General features: G+C 40.7%; 1 protein-coding gene across 1 annotated transcript; it reads right to left on the bottom strand.

Moving 5' to 3' along the window:
• Nucleotides 1-558: 558 nt before the first annotated feature.
• On the bottom strand, nucleotides 559-20103 carry CENPI (centromere protein I). Its single transcript, XM_009468075.2, has 22 exons — nucleotides 19970-20103; nucleotides 19013-19057; nucleotides 18331-18657; nucleotides 17904-18041; nucleotides 16840-16958; nucleotides 15595-15702; nucleotides 14301-14349; nucleotides 13935-13981; nucleotides 13133-13222; nucleotides 11518-11646; nucleotides 11094-11258; nucleotides 10707-10827; nucleotides 10409-10500; nucleotides 9957-10074; nucleotides 9794-9858; nucleotides 9225-9322; nucleotides 8670-8805; nucleotides 6744-6868; nucleotides 5615-5663; nucleotides 5225-5458; nucleotides 3555-3596; nucleotides 559-2726 (listed from the first exon to the last, which is right to left on the bottom strand). The coding sequence occupies exons 3-22, from the start codon at nucleotides 18527-18529 to the stop codon at nucleotides 2595-2597; spliced, it is 2256 nt and encodes a 751-aa protein (XP_009466350.1). The 5' UTR covers nucleotides 18530-18657; nucleotides 19013-19057; nucleotides 19970-20103; the 3' UTR covers nucleotides 559-2594.
• Nucleotides 20104-21300: the final 1197 nt, after the last annotated feature.

The raw sequence follows: 21300 nt of genomic DNA on the forward strand, positions 1-21300 counted from the left end.
GCACGTACTTTCTTTCTAGTAAAACATGTTGAACGTAATCCCCTCAGAGGGAGGTTACAGGCCTGACCAAAACTTAAACATTCTGGGGTGCTGACTGACAACATGAATGTGAGCCTTAAATGAACTTTTCCTCTGCATTGTTCCTATCAAACAGTACCACAAAACAGTTGTTTCTGCTACGCTTTCATAGTGCATACGTATGGCAGGCACCTTACAACAGGCAGGAAAGGGCACCAGAGGTAAATCACTTATTTGTCACTTACCAGGAAATGGATGGGTCTTGACTAGCGTCCAGCCTGTGCACTTGAACGACAAAATTGCACACAATTTGTTTAAAGACTTTTGTAACACAGGGTATAATAAAAGACCTGTGATGCTGCAACAACAGTCTTCCATAACATGATTCTGTGTTTCCTCAACCAAACACCAACCTCAAGGGAAAACTGATCTCAGGGACCAATAACAATACAACATTCAGTATATCTTAAAGGACTTTGCTATAAGCCTCTTTAAATATATTTACATACATCACACACTTAAGAATCTAGGCACCTTTCACAACTGAAATGAAACCTCTGGCAGCACCTTCCAGTCTGACAGGAATGCTACAGATCTCTGCTCCTTCCACATAAATCCAAACAACACCCAGGTAACATGAAGTCTGTCTTCTTGGCTAGAACTAAATGCTTTTTTGAGATGTTCTGTATTTGATCCCTTCCCCACTGAATGAGCCTGCCATACACAGATCTATAACTGGGTCCACGTCTTCACCTCATGTTTTCCTAGGGCTGTCAATCCTTCCAGCCCTATTCCTATACAGAATCCCAGTGCAGCAATATGGAAGTACAAGTCTGGTCAACACTGGAAGACAACTGTATGGTGTAAGGACAAAAGCTAAGGATTCCTTAAGGAATGTAGTACACAGGCTTTCCAGCATAAGTGCTAGCATTTCGAATACCTTCCTGAAGGTAGCTTCATAGAAAAATTATAAAAACAACTATGGAGCTACAGAGCTCTCCTGCTTGGGTCCTTAGCTGAAACCTTTAAGGAGTCTAACAAACAATAGGCAACACTATGATAGGGATCACCAGGCAGTGGTGTTGGGATAGTCCTCAGCCAACAAGCAGAGCTGGTCCAAAACAACAGTACCAGCCTTTAAAGGAGATAACTGGTTATATGTTAGGGCCACATCTTGAAACGTATACACTTGGAGGAATTTGTAATTTGTGGAGCTTCCCCTGTTGAGAAAATATAATCAGGATTTTTGAAGATTTGTTTCTCTTGACAGAAATTAGCAAGCGGCACGTATACTAGCTAGAATAACACAGCCAGACGAGAAAGGGCAATACTTTAGTCTAACCAGATCCCTCTGCAAATCTCTCTTTCAAAGTCTTCAGTGAAAGGTTTTCTTATTCTCCAAAGAGAATCTATATACGCATATAAATATATATACACACCTATTAACCAGATCATCTATTTGAGCCAAGAAGTACGGTACTCAACCTAGAGCCAGTCTAATTTTGAGAGGATGAAGAAACCAAACACATCCTTAGTGGCTCTGGAGTCACTCTCGGGGCAGATTCTTCTACTGGATCAAAGTACAGATTCACAATGAAAAATTCAGTATACTCTGACCCATGTTTCAAGTGGTTACAACCTCATTTTACAGCAGTGAAATAAAGTTCACTCAAATTTTGGAGACCTGAGTTCACCTTCTCCCAACTTCTACTCAGTGTTAAAATGAAATGATATGAGAAGACACATCTTGTAGCAGACGTCCTTCAAAATGGCATGTTGGAAACATTTTATAGAATATAAATTATATGTATGTACAGGTATAATACACAACACATACAGACCTAAAAACCCAAAAAGGAAAGCCTCATTTGCACTTATCAATAGGAAATGGTGAGCTGTAGGCAACATGGTTCAAGTGCTCAAATCATCAATAAACCATCAACTGAGCACCAAGTTTTCCAGCTGCATTGGAAGAACATTATAAGCAATGTTAGCAAAAAGTCTCCTTTGGAAGCTTCATAATGAAAACAAAGTTCAGGAAGGTCAGTTTGGTCAGCCTGTTCAAAGCCAGTATATACATGGTACAACAGGGAATGGGGAAACTCGTAGTGCTCCAATCCAGTACATATACGGTATCCCTGAAAGGCTGATTAAATTGTTGCTCATTACCTACTGTCAAGGAAGCCAAAGCAGGTCAGGGATCAACATTACTTATAAATGAAGCGGCACTGCTCGCTGCAGTTTTGAGATGTAAAAACGTCTGTTTCTCAATCAATGCAGATACTCCAACAGAGAAAAATAAGGATGAAAAATGTGGATGATACATAACATGAGCTCAGCAGCCTCCGACCAGAGAAGCTCAGCAGGGACAAGAGGGGGTTCGGTGTTAGTGAACCAAGGCAGCCTAAGCATTCCTTCCATGTCTTCACTTTCCTAAAATAGATGTCAGTACAAAAACGCAGACAAGGGTAATTGCTCTGTTTCTTTCCTCTGAGGAAGGAAGAATTAGTGACACAGTCCATGATATTCTGCTTTCCTGTTCCAGATGATAAAAAGGCTCCAGTGAGTCCCAAGGGTCACACTTGCACATTTCCTGCTTTACTGTGAGAGGCCTGGGAAACACGATTGATGCTGCTTTCAATAAAGACCTTCAGTCCCTTTAAACCTTGAGCATAGAGATATTCCAGATACCAGTTCCACTTCTTTCCCTATAAAAGCAGAAAGAATAGTCAGATGTGCAGGACATAGCTTTCTCTCTTTCTTAGGCCAATCAGAAAAAGTCTGCAAATATCACCTGCCAGTTTGACAACATTCATCCTAGTCTGTAAATACCCACAGGTATACAGGGTCACATCCTGTTCCCAAATGCCCAAACTTTTCTCTTATGTATTATACATTCTTAGCTTGAACATGACAAATCATGATCTTTTTTTAAATACTGAAGATGTTTATAAATCCCAGTTCTAAAAAGAGCAAAGTCTATTGGATCAACAGTGAAGACGTCAGGAAACAAATGAACATGGATATTAAAGCCTTTCTTCCATCACTAATGGAAATTCCTCCAGATCAGGTTTGAAGTACACTGTGATACAGGAAAGGAAACGAACTGCTGCTGTACTTGGTCAGTGGAGGATCCCTGTTCAAAGCTATAATAAAGCTACACATCCATCTCAGAAATTTAATATTAAGTTCATTGGTAATAGAAATTCTGCTTCAAGTACACGAGAAATAGAACTTTTTCTGGAGCCTGCAGAGAACAATAAACAGCCTTGTCCCGATACTGTACTGACTCATGGAGGAAATATATAAAAATCTCAGATCACTACCCACAGATGGCTAGATACATAACTTCTCAGGTGTTGATGTCCTCATGTTTAGCCCTGTTAAGAGATTGAACCAAAGTCTACAGCTGGAATTTTCCCCTTTCAAAATTTTTATGGAGCATTTGTGAAATTGGTGAATATTATCACCTCATCCTCTTCTACATAGCTGCTGAAAATTGCCTGTTTTCACTTTGCTAAAAGAAGAGATCTTACCTTAATTAAACTGAAGTTGAAGGTGGTATCATCTGGCCAAGCCTTAAGGAGAGGGAATAAAAACAGTATCAAGTCAGATAAAAAGTATGTCCAGAGGTGCTGGGCCTCTGCTTAGCCCCCTCCTAAATCAGGTGCTGCAGGAGCGCAAAGAAATTCAGAGATTTGAATCATGCTTCAGCATGGGCTTCCTGCATCATACTGCGTCCACAAGTGGCAAGGTAATGTGGAGACCTTCTTGCCCTGTGCTGCAGCATTGCTGGATAGCAACAGAGAATATTTGTAGCTATCTTTAACCATTGTCTCTCTACAGGGTAAAAGCTACCCCTTCAAAACATTAGATAGATAATTCCCAACAACGAGAAAGAGCAAGAGGAGAGACCCTAGTGACATCTAGATTATTGCTTGTGTTCTCTGAGTGTGCTGCAGAGCAGTGCCCTCTGGTGCTCAGCACTGAAGTGTTTAAGAAAAGATGGCACTGCAGCCGAATATTTTTTCCTGTCTTAAGGCACACCTGTGATAGCTGCTAAGCAAAATCTCTTTCTTGGTTCTGCAGTAGGAAGAATGCAAAAATTCTCCACCAGAAAGTTTTGGGTTGGGTTTTTTTGGGTTTGTTTTTGGTTTTGTTTTTTACTTGCAAAAGCTACAAAGAAGAATCAGGAAGCCTCAGAACAGAAAGGATCTAGACAAAAGATATGAAAAACTAATCCTGCTACAACAGCAGAAAGACCAATGAAAAGAAGTTGTATGTAACAAAAATAAAATAGCCTCCTCTAGCAAAGACAAAACTTGGGTTTAATCAGCAGTAAGAAACAAACTACCTAGATTCAGGACACTGAGTATATAAACGAAGGCAAATTTGTGAAGTGTTCCTAACCAGCATTCAACTTCAACTTTAATGTCAGGTTTCCCTTGCTTCATTCCAGGAGCCACACCTACACATGCCTTCAATCTGCCAGCATTCCTCACAACAAAATGGCACCTTTATGCACCCCTTGGATAGCCTACAAAACCTGATTTCTCAGAGCAGCATGCACATCTCAGAACAGTAACAACTCCGGCAAGCTACTCCCTCCACCATTCAGTAGCTGCATTGAACACATGATGGCACCCAGAATTCAAGATGACTACTAGCAGAACTCATATCGGACAATACAAGACAGCACCATATTATCTTACTTCTGTACTTGAAGTAGCTACTTGTATTTCTTTTTTAATAAGCCATTCTCAAAAGCTACTGCAAAAGCCAGAAAGCACTGCTAAAAGTTCTACTGTGCACACCTGTATACAATTTAACTACATATTTCTTGACTTTCTGGAGTTCAAATGTTTAGGTCACACTCCATATTTTGTGAGGCAGGATGCACTCACTATTGGGAAGCTTTTACTGAATTAGTCATTTATTTAACTATTTAGCTATTTTAGTTCAATCCTCAAAATGATTATAAGCACAAATTCACATCTAAAACTGTTACATTCATGCTTTCATACCATGCAAAGACCATTCACATTGTGCCACTGATCTGACACAAACACAGAATGCCATATCAGCTTTTGAAAGCTCAGTTGATTCTACAAGTCAGGCAGTACACTGAGAGACACTTCTCTCGAGAAACTGTCAAGACAGAACATCTGGTGCTGCCAAAGGCCCAAACGTTGGCCTACACCATTACCTGCTGCAGGAAGAGGACAGCATAGCCCATCATGGCTGGGTGGTAGACAATGTTAAAGCTGGTTTTGAATTCCTGCACTGTGGTTTTCTTCAGCAGTTCATCATCCATATGAAGACCTTGAGGATGAACATCCTTCTGGAATGCACTGGATGTCCACAGACAACCCACCATAGCTATTATGTACTGGTTGTACTCTTGGTATGTCTGGCTGCTGAACTTGAATTGCAGTATTTTCTGAGGGACAAGAAAACAAATCAATAAATAGTATCCCCAAAGCAGTTGTGTGCACCCTCCAGGTCTTAAAAGAATGCCATCAGAACACCTTCCATCCATTCAACCCAACTCCTTGCTAAGGTCCATTCTAGCACGTAGCAGATTTGTCCAAAATACCTTTTTACTCAGTTCATTTTCTTTTGCAGCCACCAAGTTGGTTCGATACCTGAAAAACAAACAAAAGAGAAAGTTAAGTGCCCATAAATTTTTACTACCTACAAGTGTTGAAAAAAGCTGGAGGAACGTATTAAGAAAGCTTATTTCCTCCACGACATCATCAAACTTTACTGGTAAAAAAGAGACATGAAAAAGAATTCAAAGGGACTTTATCACTTGTCATAGACCCCCCCTTTCCAGGCAGAGTAGGGAGACACCCAATAATATTCACCTCTTAAATAATTAAGACATGACCCATTTGCCTGAGACAGTCACCTTCATAAAGGCAATAGGCAAGAATTGACATACAGCCTTAAAATCAGGAGGAAAAATGCAATGTATTTTTAAGAAGGGAGACTTTCATTCACTAAGCAGAGGAACAGAAGCCACTGGAAGTAATGCAACTTGACAGTTGTTCTATATAATAAGCACTAGCTCCTCTTATTTCCCAGAGACCATCCTGTCATGTTAATTACCCTGCAGACTCCTTAGAGAAAAAGCCACATGGAGTGCCCTGTGCCAGCTGTCAACAATTGGCTACTCTTCTCAGATGCAACCACTGGAACTAACAAGGCCAAGAACAGCAGCCATGTTGGTGGATCCTGCAGAGAGCTAAACAGTGCTGGCTTTGGACCTGCAGGCAGCATGAGGCAGTCCCAAATTCCCACAGAGTCTGGAGGTGGCAGAAGTGCTGCCTACTCCGCACATTACAGAATTTGTAAGGAAAAGCTCAAGTCTAGTGGTCAAAGCACAGGAGTGAGAAGTTGTATTAGTTGACTATTCGTGATTCCAGCTGGCTGAAGTTCTCTCAAAACAATGTGGGAACTCCTTCCTTCACATATCAAAGATACGGAAATAATACTATGAAACAGGTCAGAATCCTGCTACTTTGGATAACAGACTGGAAAAAAAGAGTAGGAACTACAGCTATAAAATCCTGTATCATGAAAGCTGGGCACAACTGGAACTTTCACCTTTGCCTTGCATGGTAAGAAAAAGTAGACTTCAGATTTTACACCAAAGTAATTTCATTTCCAAAAGACTGAAAGAGAAGACAAGGAGTCCCTCAAGCCCACACCATTCGTAGTACCTGTACATAATGTAGCAGAGCTGGTTCAAGCTGACAGAATCCATGCTGAGAAGCGCTGGGTAGAAAACTCCAGCAGGAGGCATTATCAACAAAGGCAGATTGTACCTCAGATACATGTCACACACCTGCAGGAATGAAGCAAATCCAGGCAGATTATTACCGCCATTAACAAACCCCGAAGAATCTAAGAGCAAAAGAGAACATGACACTGCCTTCCAGCCAGCTCCACCAACTTCACCTCAGAGGGAAGGCCAGGGTGAAGCAATTCCATTGGTTTCCTTCTCAGTATGAGACATATTCGTCAGTTCATATCTCAGCCTCTGCTTCAACCGTTTAGGTATACCGTATGTTTTGACATGGTTACTTGCCGAGTCAAATCTACCCAGATCCCTGTGAAAAAGCAGCAGCCATTTTTTTCTGATCTTTTAGATCATTTTGACATACGTAGCTGGGATTGAACTAGACCTGACCTTTTTCCTAGCCTGGTTGGCTCATACCAGAAAGCCAAACAGACCACACATCTCTTCCAATTGGGAAATAAAATCTTTCTATTTGACTTTGCTGGAATTGCATGAACACACAACAAAGCTTTGCTCTGAGAAAAGATTATATGGCCATAAAACATGGCTTTATATCAGACTCATGTTCAGAATTTAAGGTTGAGTTTCAAGTAAAAAAGACATTTTAAAATTGCAGATTTAACAAGATCTTCAGCTATAATGACAGTCTTAAAGTATGGATAAATAATTGAAAGCAATATTGCTGTAACTTAACACATTACTGTCCTCTATAGGTTAGCCACAGTAACTATTCCCAAAGGTACGCTCTTCAGGAAAGTATGCATCATTCTCAGAGGAGTAGTGGTCTCAGAATATGTCTAGTTACTCAGACCATAAACAATTAAGCTGTGACAGCCTGCCATCCTGAAGATGGATACTTTTTAGATTTTGTTAAATTAGGCACAACAATTGTTTTAGGACTCCTTCCCCTAATCTCATAACAGACTTTTTCACTAAAGATTGTTTGCCAGACCTTCACCTTTCCTCTTGTCCTCAGTATAGCTATATCATGTAAGGTATAGGCTGATATTTGTATGTAACAAAACTGGTATTTTCAGAAATCTAGACTCTTTACTTAGTATCTCAGCTGCATGATTTTATTAATCTCTAGAGTTCTGAATACATAAACAAAACGTCAAGAAAAAATTCAAATCCTAGTTGTCTGCTAGAGCACCAATAATCATATATTGAAGGGTGCATGATTCTCTGTATATTCCCATAAAACAAGTATTTACTTATTTTAAACACACTGTCTTGTGCAAATGTTTTTGCCCATTAGTTTTGTGCAATTTTAATGGACATTTTAGTTACAAGTAGATCCCAGAACAATCATTGTTTTTGCAACTCTTCACAATTTTATCCAAATTGTGGTAGCAACAACAGCATGGCTGGAGTTCAAGTGGCAGTAAGCACATCTACAGAGAGGACATGAGGAAGCTAGAGAATAGGCTTAAGCCTATTTGATGCTGCTCAGTTTGTCTACAGGTCAAACTGGGGAAAAAACTTCATTTTTCTAAGGGAACATTTAAGGAAAAAATCAGGATATGTTGTTTGCAATTGCACTGAACACTGTTCCTTTCTATAAATTCGCATTAAAAAAGCATGTTATGCCATATTGCTACTTCCCCTTCCATAGTTCACCTCTGACTTCAGAGCAACCACTTTCTAGCAGCATATTTAGTTCTGCCTATGGAAGCAACAGCAGCAGCTATCACCTGTAGATCTACCAAGTATTTGGAACGTTCTTGCATTTAATCACAGTTCTGTAAACTACAATGAGAAAGGTGTTTTCACGCTCTAGCTTAAAAAAATGCAAACAGCCTTAGAGTACTGGGATTTTGGAAGCCAAAATGAATGGGATACGTACGGTCTCATAGAAATCCAGGATGAAGTACAGCAAGAAAGTAGGATTGTTTTCCAAATGCAATGCAACAGTAGAGATCCATCCAACAAAGTGGATCAGTTCAGCCACCACATTCACTAGTCCAGAAAGGGTGGTATTCCTGCAGGAATGACATGACGCAACATTAGTATATATACCTCTTTGCAAACAGTAAAGAGAAAAAGTGGTAAAAAAGAAATTGAAGTTTATCCTTCTGCCCCACCAAGCATTCAGCACATACATTTGTTCTTCAATATACCCTGTAACATATTTTACCAACATTATTACAAACATGACCCAGCTGTCAGTGTTACAAGGATTTTGACTTCTGGACATTTCAATTTTCAGTGTCAATAGAAATACTTTTAAAGAAAGAGAAAGAACAGGATTGACAAGGTAGCTTACAATACAGCAGAAACATTATAGCATTATTAACCTCCTAGTCGGTCTTTATGCTAGGTAACAGGGCTAGAATATATACATAAATACACTAGTGAGCAGTGCACAGCACACTATTTCATTTATTTCAGACAAACTTACAAAGAATGGACTTCAGAGTCAGACTCTGAATCCAGATGAATCACATGCCAATTTAACCAGTTCTGCAACAGCTCTTTCAGGCTCTCAAGAACACTGCACTACAAGAGGCAAAAAGAAAACAGGTTGATGACAATTTACATAAGTGAATAATACTAAACAAAAAATACCATGAGAATTGACATATATAAGGAAAGATATCAAGAGTTTCTCAGGACCACAAAGAGCAGTGAGATAATTGCATGCCCCCTTGAACTGAATGTATGCGTTACACAGCTTTTCCTGGAGAATGCAAGTTTCAAATACTGAGTTAAAATTGCAATAAAACAAACCAACTATTGTCTTGTGTACTACCAGTTCTTTTTATTTTCAGTGGTCCAGTTTTATTCCAGTCAAAAAAGAAAATATCTTAAAGGCACTCGAACTCCCAAAGAAGTTATGTTGTAAGTATATATTTTACCCTTATTTGGGCACAGACTTCCTCTACAATCCCTCAGGCTGCTACACCTGACACAAGCACAGATAAGCAAGATCAACTAGAAGTAAACAGCCACTGTACTCACTTAAATTACCTTAAAGTAGAGGGATGATGTGAAAAAGAGCTGTGCCAGCGGATCATAGAGATGCGACTTCATTTCTGAAACAAATGAAAGAGTAGCATGATGTCTGTGCACAAATTCTATCCCCCAACATCAGACACTGTCCAGCCTCACCCAAAGGATCTGCAACACATACCAGAGAAGCTGCTGAGAGGGATCCAACTCACAAGTCTAAGGATTTGTGATCGGCAGCAGAAGCCATCCCAGAGAGGAAGGCTCTTATACAGGAACACTTCACAGGAAGAAAATCCCTCCTACAAAGCAGAAGATGAACATTCAAAAAGTCATCTCATACGCCTGCACCTTACCATGCTCACTTCAACCTGGAGAAAGAAAGAGGCTTACGCCTCCTTCCTGCCATACAATTCACCAGGACATTCAAATTACGATTCTCAATATCATTCTCAAATTATCTTTCCTGCAGAAAACAAGGCCATCTCCAGAAGATTGACTTGCTATAGGAATATGTATTCTTATTACTTGAGACACTCTCACTTCTCAGAGATACTACAGGAAACAGGTAAGTCCCAAAAGTATTTTAAGAGAAGACTTCGTGAAACCCTTGGCTTCCACCAAACAGGCACTTACCTGCAAGAAACACTCTGTCTTGTAGACAGTTTCCAGGAAGTCCTTGAATTCTTCTTCATATTGGTTATTATCAGCCACACACCAGGTGCATTCTAAACAGGAAAGAAGACTGTATTTGAATATAAGCACAGCAAGAATAAGCACAATTGGAAAACAAAATTCAGTTCTCCTCCAGTAGTTGTTTTAATGCTGTGTGATTATCACTATAAATCTGAATAGCAAAGTACCACTATTGAAAGCTGAAAAGCCTCAGACATCTTTTACCTTCCTACCATGCAAGGTAATACTAAGTTCCTACCTTCCTGAAGAGTCTGGCCCATCCAATAGTAGAGCCTCAGGTAAATAGATTCATCTTTGATGCAATTCATGTAGTGAAGCAATAAAGGGTTTGTTAGCACTGAACCCATCTGGGAAGGAAACTGCAAGAGAAATCAAGAAAAAAAAAAAAGTTATTCAGTATTTACAACAGCAAATTGCCAGAGAACCTCATTCTATCAGAGTTTTCCAATCCTTTTACCAGCAACAAGACCATCTCCAGGACTCATTCATCACCTTTAAGTAGGACTAGATGCTCTGTCAGAACTAGGCAGCCCACACACTATTCACATATAAACAGAGCATAGAAGAATATCCTTTGACCTCTCAAAATATTCAGTGAGCTTACCGAGACCTTCCTGAAACTCACCTCTAGATGGTGGATATTTTGTAGGAGCTGAGAAAAGGTCTGCAGCTGCTCCACTGGAAAAGACTCATTCATACTGTACAAATCAACATGGTTCTTTTCCCTGTCCTCTTCTAAATTATTTTTGTTTGTACTGCTTGCAGGTATAATCAACTGGGTATTCCATTTCTGTAGAAAAGAAACAAATTAATAGCAATGACTCAGTTTCCAATGCAGTCGAGTGCACTTGTGACCAGTGTTCCCATAAAGACCCTGTTTTGCAAAAAAGGTATCCAGGCTTTCATTATAATGGGAATGCTGCATTTCTATATAGCTACTCCACCCTTCCCAATGCTGAAATAAAGCCTGACTCCCATTATTTGCCAATATTCATAATGAAAACAGCTGCTTGGCACCTTTTAAGGTCTACCTTAGGCCCATAACCTACCCTTTTTCGTGACTGAGGTTGAGCTGTGCCTAAAAGCAGTGGCTTTGACACTGGAGAGTTCTCCTGGTTTCTTTGCCTTACTGTGTTGATTGCTGCTTTCCATGGGCCCTCTGAATTCTTGAAGTAAGTCTGAAAGCATAAATCAGACATCTATGCAAGAAGCCAAACTAAGACAAAGCAACAGAAAGATCAGTTTCTATTCTGATAAACATCACCACAGTGATGTATATACACTCAACTCTGCTTGACAGACCAAGAGGCTAGGTTTTCACAGCACAGAACTCTCGTCATTCCTCAGTTTCATTACCTTTTGATTATAGTTCAACAGTTATGCTTTTATTTTCTGCTGAAATGATGTCCCCTTCTTCAGAAAAGATCTCCAACACTTCTGATTTATAACCCTCATTCAGATCAATCATCAATTCATAGATTAAATCTCAAGTACACATTAAAATAAAACATGGCCAAGGTATGCTTATGCACATTACTAGGAAAGCTTCCTTAATTCAACATCAGTGATATCCGCCAAACAGAACAATTCAACGAGTAATTGAATTCTCAAATTAATGTAGATACTACAGCTAAAAAGAAAACCGGAAAAATGAACCCGACACCTTTTCTGCACAAAACTTACTTTTTGTCACTGCAACTGCAGTCAGTCTTTAAATCCTAATGAAGTGCCAAACTATCACAAAAGTATTCAGATTGGCTTCGGCCTAGGTAATCAAGCTTTTGTTATACAAGTTAACACAGTATGTTCATAAAAACAGTCGAAGAGGTATTTGGGTTTTAGTTGCTAGTTATTCATTTCTGTGCATGCCAAAAAATATAAACGCTCCAACAGATGACTGCAGCACAATGCAAAGTACAAATTTATAGAGCAATGTAAGTACACAAGCAGACTGAAATAAAACAAATTTTCTTTTATAGAAACACAACTTGCGTACATAAAAATTAAATGTCTCTTCCAAAAAAATAAACCCAAACCCTCAGTCTATCCCATTGAAGTACCAGAAGAAAATTTGTTGCAGAATTTAGGTCTCACCTGCTGCTTTTTTGTTATATGTTCAGTTTCTGCTACATATATTCTACTTGGTCAAAGGGCTAAGCACACACACAGGCCTCTCTAAAAGCAGAGTCATATGTTTTGCTGTTATCTTGAGGATCTGACAAGTCAGCTTACTGCATTTTTCCCCACTTTTTTTTTTTCTCTTTCCTATGACATAGACTTTCCAAGTGGGAAGTCACTTCCACTGTCATTTGTACTTGAGAAAGTCAGCAATTTGGACAATGCGTTGTACAAATAAGACAGTTTGTTTCCTGGAGAACTTGACATCGTGTCAAACAAGTCAAAGCCAGCAAGAACACCAAAAGAAGGATTAAAGTAATCCTCATAAGGATAAAGGTAGATGCCATTCCATTCCTACTCATCTCATTGTGCTGAAGAGGAAACAAAATGAAAGGCAAGGAACCCTCATCTAAACCTGATTTTACTCAGTGAAAAGAGGAAATAGAATTAACCTTCACCACTAAATCATGCTATAGCTTAAATGGAAAGCTTGGTACAAATACTGTCGTAGTACTGGTTCCAAATAGATTAAATCTAATTCCTTACCTTCATTTTCCCAGGAAGGTTTATGGTCACCAGCTCAGGACAGAAGAGTTTGTAAAGTGATAGTAGAGCCTGCAGATGAGGCTGCATTCCCTGTCAAATAGCAGAACAAGAGGAAAAACATATAGGGTATGTGTTTAATATAGAAACGGAATACTATATTCTAGAAGCAAAAAAACCCCAGTGATTACTAAAAGCTTTCTAAAGCTACATGTCAGTAAGTAACCATAGATAAACAACTGAAAACGAAAGGAAGAACAGAAACCGTGTCAATGAAATACCATAGGAAGGGGATTGAAGAAGGAATTTTCTGTAGTCATAACTCTAATTAAAAGGAATTAAGCAATCAAAACTATGAGAAATACAGTCTTCTGCTGTCTAAATGCTCCAAAACAATGTTGTTATAGCTACAGTTTTCTCTTACAAAAAAGGGAGCAAGACCCTTAACAATCTTGTATTTCTCAGTCATTTTTGATACCACTTGAAAAAGGAAGATGAATAGAAAATTAAAGATGGTAATAGATAAATTAAGCTGCCCTTTGCTTCAGAGATTTTTAGCACACCTACCCATAAAACATATAGCTTTGTGCATGTCATTGCATGTTCTCACAAAACACAAATTAAAATTAGGTATGCACATGCAAGACAGACAAGCCCTGATGCTACAAAGACTACAACCTACAATTCCAAGTCTAACCCTATCCTGAGACACTAGCCACTCCTCCTCCATCCTGTAAGAACATTAGTCTTACAAACTGCATTATTAACCACAGTTCAAACTCTACAAGATTTGAAATAAACTCACCATTTTTGCTTGGAGGTCAAGCAGTCTCCTAATCCGAAAAGGCTTGACTGGAAATACAATTAAGAACATAGTGGATTTAAAAACCTCTGTATCAGACATTTAAGCAAAAATGCAGTTTCACTTTTTTTATAGAAAGTCATGTCAAAGCAAGCAGAAGCAATTAGTCTTATTTCTAGGCTAACAGACAGGTTTCCAATTCAGAAAGTGTTACACAAATCAGGCTGAACTACCACTCATACTTCCTTGCCTTAAAAGCAATACATTGGCTAGTCATTGTAGTAGATCCATTGGAAGAAAAGGCAGTGCCAGGAAACAGAATAAGGAAAAAAAAATGGTATTCCATCTCATACAATTGGATCGACTCACCACTTTGTTTCCTGGTCAGCAGGTAGAGCAGGTGGCAGACATAGGGGCACTGCAAGGAAAAGGCAGCAATGAACTATCCTGCTGGTGCAGATTGCGAACCAGGATACACTAAAAGCAACATACAGGCTTCACAAGCTTATACTGTTTCATTGAGTTGGCTGCCTCAAGTCTTCACTGCGTCCTCATTGAGGCAGAGCATACCTTACTTCCCTTAGGAAGTAGCATGTTTTTTACATCCCACATATGTCAATTTTAATTAGAAACATTATCTGCACTATGAGCAGTCCGTATAGTAATCAAGCTATTCAGTGAGCTTGGATCTTGGTTTTTGGAACATGGTCTAGATATTTCAGGAGTCAGCAGTGAAAGTACAATTACTTTTTCAAAAAGAAAGGCACCTTTGAATCAAAATAATTTATTAGAGCTTCTAACTGCAGTTGAGGCTGTAAGGGTCTTAAATTAGTTTCACACCAACTCTGCTGCGCTTTCCAATTGACCCATCATGCCTGAAAATGCTATTTTAAAGAGTAAGAACTTAAATCCAGTTTTATGAAAAGATTATAACTAATGTTAACCTAAAACCATTAGAAACTTTGCAAGAAATAGAACTCAGAACTTTGGGACCTTTAAAAGTCTTAACCACAAAATATCCTAAACTGAAAGAATATTAATAATTTCATCTGTCTAACATGACTGCCAAGATCATCTTAATACAAACTGAATCCAAACACTTCAATATTACAGCACCTGGATTTTACAGTTGCCATATAGCAGAAATCTTCTGATTACTTGTTCTCATTTAAGCTACATTTCAAATCAGTTAAGTAGAACAGCATTCAGAATTTCTCACCTTTAAATAAACATTGCTCTAAAAGTTTTTTTTCCTTTTGCCCAAGGTATGCAAGTCAGTTTCTCCCCAGGATCGGGAAACTTCACCTGCTGATGTCTGACATCAAAGGCAATCCCAGAGACTGCAGCATCATAGTTACTCTTGGGAATTTAGACAGAATATACCGTCACTCTGTCTGCGATGCAGAATAGCAATTCTTGGAAACATGTTTAAACAACCAGACCACAGCACCAAAACTAAAATAATCCTACAGTACTTCCCTGTTTCTGAATCTAAATTACTGAGCAATCTTAGAATGCAAAGTGAAAAAAAAAAAAATAAATTCCAGCCATCAGAAAATGGTGTCTAACCAACAGCTACTCCAGATTAATTCTAGCATTAATATGCATACTACTAACGAACATTTAGGTTTGTCAATTCCATATATTCTTCAGCTCTCCTTACCATCTTCTCATCTTGCAGGAAGGAAAAGAAGAAACCATAGAGGGCATGAAGTTGTTCCTTGCGATCAATGAAGTCAAACACTGTGATCAGCCATCTTAAAAAAAGCAGCTGCAGATAGGAAAAAAGCCATATTACATTAAGTGATGGGCAAAAGCAAGACAGATCAGTCACTAGCCAATTTAAGAGAGACAATCATTAATGATACACATAATGCCACTCTCAAGGACAACCAGATAGCTGCAGAAACAGTACAGGGATAATTCAGCTGTGAAAGAAATCCTGCCAAGAGCAACAACTGCCATATCAGAATGGAAAAAGCAGCTCAGCTCTGAATATGCGCTAACCTTCAGATATGATCTGAGGGCCCCTCACTACAGGAAAGACATTGAGGTGCTGGAGTGCATCCAAAGCAGAGCAACGAAGCTGGTGAAGGGCCTAGAGCACAAGTCTTATGAGGAGCAGCTGAGGGAGCTGGGGTTGTTTAGCCTGGAGAAGAGAAGGCTCTTAAGAGAACCTTACCGCTCTCTACAACTACCTGAAAGGAGGGTGTAGCGAGGTGGTGGTCGGTCTCTTCTCCCAAGCAGCAAGTAATAGGACGAAAGGAAATGGCCTCAAGTTGCGCCAGGAGAGGTTTAGATTGGATATTAGGAAAAATTTCTCCACCAAAAGGGTTGTCAAGCACTGGCACAGGCTGCCCAGGGAAGCAGTCGAGTCCCATCCCTGGAGGTATTTAAAAGACGGGCAGACGTGGTGCTTAAGGACATGGTTTAGTGGTGGACTTGGCAGTGTTAGGTTTAAGATTGGACTCAATGATCTTAAAGGTCGTTTCCAACCTAAATGACTCTATAATGTAAACCTTTGAGCAGACTACATGAAGACAAAAAAGACTGTTTTGCTAACGTTAAGTCATGTTGCCACGGCCAAGGTACACAGAACGTAAGGGATAACTTGCTGAAGAATGCCTCGCATAGCTGAAGTATTTCACAGAAATGTTGGTGGAGAAACCTTTCCTAAGGAATTCAGAGATACAAAGACAAGCAGGAACTGTGCAAATTTCCACTCACACTTAAAAAGTGCTCCTCAGTTCCCACTGCCGTTCCAGCAATGGGTGTCTCTGTCAATCTTTCTAAATGACAGTATCTTATGTAAGAACCTTGTACATTAAAACCTCGGGATTTTTGCTTCCTGAAAGTAATCTGTCCTCATAATTCCTTTGCAGAAGCAATAACTACTGTAAACATTTACCTGGACATTGTCTGAGCATTTACTGACACAGAGCCAAGATACAGATGAAACCACGGAAGTTTCTGGTATTACTGAGGCTGGAACCAGGCTCTTCAGTAAACGAGTATTCACTGTATCAGCTGGAAAACAAACAATTTAAAATAAGATGGTGCTCATGTGCCAGGTTCTTTGATACGGTTTTGCAGCTTAGGTCAAAATTCCCTCTGGACAACATTATTCAGAGCTTCATTGCTTAAAGTAACAGTGCACAAGAATCTAATAGGGACTTACCTACACCTCAAAAAATTAAGAAAAAAAATTGAATACCAAGTATTTTAGTACTAAAATAGCCTTAAGACTCTTGGCAAAACAAGAAAAAGTAACACAAATTTCTGGTAACATTAAACGACGAGTTCCTTCAGCAAAAGAGTATATGACTATCAGCCAGACATCAGCAGATTAGTGTTCCGGAGATAAGCTAGTAAATTTAGATCAAGAAATGGACTAAACTACTTGCATAATGGGGAAAGAGTCCTGTGTGCTCCTCTTGGGTCAGAGGGAAGGGAAAGTTTAGAGTTTTTTTGATTGAATATTTCATTATTTAGAAGTATAAATGGTGGCCACCATTTCTAAGAAAGCAGCACTGACATTGCTGAATTGATTGTTAGAATGACATTTTAATTTTAGCAAGTTTCACTAATGCAACTATGTCAGTTTGTGCAATTATTTTGATCTCAGGGAAAAGAAACCTACACAAACAGTTACAACAAGGAAAATACACAATGGTTGCTAAGGACACCCTTTAAGCCTTTCAGAGGACTGCAATTATGAACAAAGGAAATAAGCTTTTCAAAAAATACTTGTAACAAGCTGTAATATTTTTCTGGGTATCACTCCCCTGTAGCAAGAACTGAGGTTATTTTTAGCATGAACTCAGAAATTACACAGAAGCATGCCAGAAAGATTAATTTTACGCTAAAGTACCTAACAATACAGTCACCATAATCACATTATCTCAAGCAGGTTTGATTAGAGGGGAAAGAGACGGTCACAGAAGACACGCTAGCAGTATATAAACATTTTACCAAGTTTGCCACTGAGTGCCACATTGAGCAATACATCAAATCCTTCAGGGGGTAGCCCTCTTTGCAGGGCAATGGTTTCAACAGTAGTCAAGTGTTTCTGCAGAATATTGTTCTTTTTCAGTGAAACACGGTCTTGAACTAGGAGGGAAAAAAAACAGAGACAACAAACACAAGGATGAAACAACTTCTGAACTGAAAATGAACTATTTTAAACTTCTCTGAACTGTCCCTACATTCTTTTTTCTGGATTCTTTACATAGTAACAGAAAAGGGAAAACCTTTTAAGACATTAAAGAAAGATTACAGAGCCCAGGGATTAAAGAGGAAAACAGCAGGTAAAATTAGATTTTTTTAAATTATTATTATTATTAAGAAATTAGTTATTATCTTTTCAATCCTAGGTAGCTAACCTTAAAACTACTCTTACCTTTCTCAAAGTAGCTCAAAGCTTGCTCGAGGGAGTCTTGCTTGCTGTCATTTTTCTGATCATTAGGAGACTGATGATTCTGGACACTTTTTTCAGGGTCAATTCTTCCTCCTTTTCGCCATGCAGAGAGATCAGTTTGATTTTTATGGTGAACTTGCAGAGGCTGCGTTGGGGTCTTAGAACTCTGTCTTCGCTGCATCTTTTTAGACTCTCAGCTGAGACTGGAGAATTTTACTCATTTGCCGTGTGGGTTCCAATCCTTTATTACGAAGAGGCAAGAAAATAGACCAAACTCCAACAGCTGAAGAACATCAGTGAGCTGGTTCCCTGCAAGAAAAGAAAAATTTATTTTCCTGACAAACAGATTTTAGAGGGATCCTGCATAACGTAACAGAGTAACTTCAGAGGAAATAATTTAGGGCCGCCTGCTCCCAGAAAGATCAGACAATATACTCAGAAGATGCACAGACAACAGTGTATCAAAACTCCATTCTTCCTTTCATTAAAAAAGGGAAGAAAAAATTCACAAGTAAAAATTAACACAAACTCCTTCCAATTTAAAAATTATCTGATAAAATTTTATATAGTATTTTGATCCAAACATTAACATAACCAGAAAGTTAGCAAAACACAATCAACAATTTTCTTCTGAGTTTATTTTGTGCATTATCAGTTTTATTACTTGTATTGTGTATGCCAACGTAATCAGTCAACAGGTCATGATTTCCTGCAAGGTAATGCACAGATTTTAGCGGATCATCACAACAATTATCATCCTATTTTACAAAAACTTAGATTCTTCTGCAGCCTTTCTACCTAGCAGGTAGAACTGAAAAAAATATGAAATTTTGGTAAACTTCCAAGTGAAGCACAAGAGCTACCAACCCTGCAAAACTGCCTAGCTCTGGGTGAAATACAAAGTGGCATTTTCTCCTCAATATGCTGGAAAGATCAACCTTTTACCCACAAAATGTGAAATTTTGCTACCATTTCCTGGATTTGGTAGAGTATGCATGCATGTCCCTGGATTGCTGGAGCCTGTCTTTTGCTTCCCAGCTTTCCTGACACAATCAAACAGAATGATTTTCAATTCATACACCCTCTTCAGCTCTCACTGCCTTAAGATGTTAGAATCATCCCTATTTTCCTATAGGTTTGTCACTAACTTCCCTGTGCAGCATACCAAGAACAAATCTCTGGCTAGCTATGTCAAGACCTCCTCTGAAGCACACACTGATCTCCACAAACAGGGCATTCACATTTACAAACGAAACCTACTGACCTCAGGTGAAGTGTACCCCTTCAGTGTGAAAGGACAACACCAAGCACATCACAACTCCCACAAAGATGCTTCGCGTGATGGCGACTAACAATAACTGAGATGCTTCAAAACAGTGAAGATTCCTGATAGCGACTATACTGTGCTTAGATTGGCATGAGCTGCACTGACATGTAAGAGTTGCAGAAAACCCCAAACGCTCTGGAACCTTGCTTGTGGCATCTCGAATCACCTGGGCGCACTGTAGGTGGTTCAGGAAGCTGATCGAGCTAACAGCCCTCGGTTACTGCATTCTGGAGTACAACAACAGCTTTCTCACAGATTCCTTAGCACCTGCTTTACCTGTTTTTACTCTTTTACCTTGCAGGAGTTCTACCAGAAAGGTTTGGTGGGGAGAAGAGCGCCACCAGACCTTGGAGCAGAACCGACAGGCTGGAACACCAGTTGTTACTAACAGCGAGCCCACCATGGCACAGCTCTCCAGCGCCAGACGCTCCCACACGGGTCTTTGGCACGAACACCCATCCCATCCTGCCCAGCCGACGCAGGCACACCCTTCCCCCTCCAGCTCCCCGCAGCGGCTCCCCCCGCAGAGCCTCTGTCATGCTCTGGCCGCTCGACGCGGGGAGCGGCCCCGAGGGAACGGAGGGAACCCAGGCCCTCCCGGCCCAGCCCCCCCGCCGCGCTAAGGGACGCCGGCTCCGGGGCCCCAAGAGCGGCGGCAAGGGTCCCCCCACCCCGGGGGAGAGGCCGCCCCGGGGAGGCCCCCGGCCGCTGCCATGACTACGGCCCCGCCGCAGTTACCTCCCGCCCGCGCCGCCTCCAACCGCCCCGCAGTTCAAACCGCCGCGCCGCGGCCCGCGCATGCGCACTGCCCGCCAGGCAGCGCCGCGGCGGCCGACGGGCGCCCCCGCCTCCCCCTTCTGCGCATGCGGGCGGGAGCGGCGGCGCCTGCGCCCCGCGCCGGGCGGTTCCGAGCGTGCGCGGGCGGCGGGGCTCACGTCCGGAAGGTGCGGAGCGGAGCGGTGCGGAGCGGGGGGGCGCCGTCCCGTCCGTCCGTCCGTCCGTCCCTCCTTTAGCAGGCAGGCGGGGCCGCCAGGCGCGTCCTGCGGGCGGCTTTGGTGAGGCCTCGGCGGGCGCCTCTCCCCCGCAGCCCCCTGCCTCCGCAGCAGGCTGCCGCTGGGAAACACAGGCTGCGGGAATGGAGCTATGGGCCTGGAGATACGAAAGAAAAGCGTAGGGGCCGGGGAAAGATAAGAGTAAATTAGCACCGTGGTCTTACAAAAGGGCTAAATCAGTTTTTGGTGCCTTATCACCTCTGGCAAGCAAAGGTGACTGGTGGCTTCCAAAAATAGTTTGCTAATGCTGGGGGGCACTGATGGAGGTCAACCCAATATAGATAAATACAGAATACTTGCTGCTGGACTCCAAGAAGAGTCTTGTCTTCCTCTGTTCTAAAGAACGTGTAGCCATTACCGTCGATCAGTAATTCTTACTGTTGCAAATGTGAAAAGAGGGACATTTTCCAGGATTCACTTACAGTCTGAAGTTTCTGCAGGGATAACCTTTGCTACGCAGAATATTTTACATTTATTATTATGGCATCTATGCAGGCTTCGGTGAAGAACGTTACAAAAGACAACCACAAACACTTGTTTCCAAAAGTTTACTGAGTTAGATGTAGATGTGCG

Source organism: Nipponia nippon, unplaced genomic scaffold, assembly GCF_047370975.1.
Source record: "Nipponia nippon isolate SJK-2023a ecotype South Korea unplaced genomic scaffold, ASM4737097v1 scaffold_12, whole genome shotgun sequence".
NCBI lineage: Eukaryota > Metazoa > Chordata > Aves > Pelecaniformes > Threskiornithidae > Nipponia > Nipponia nippon.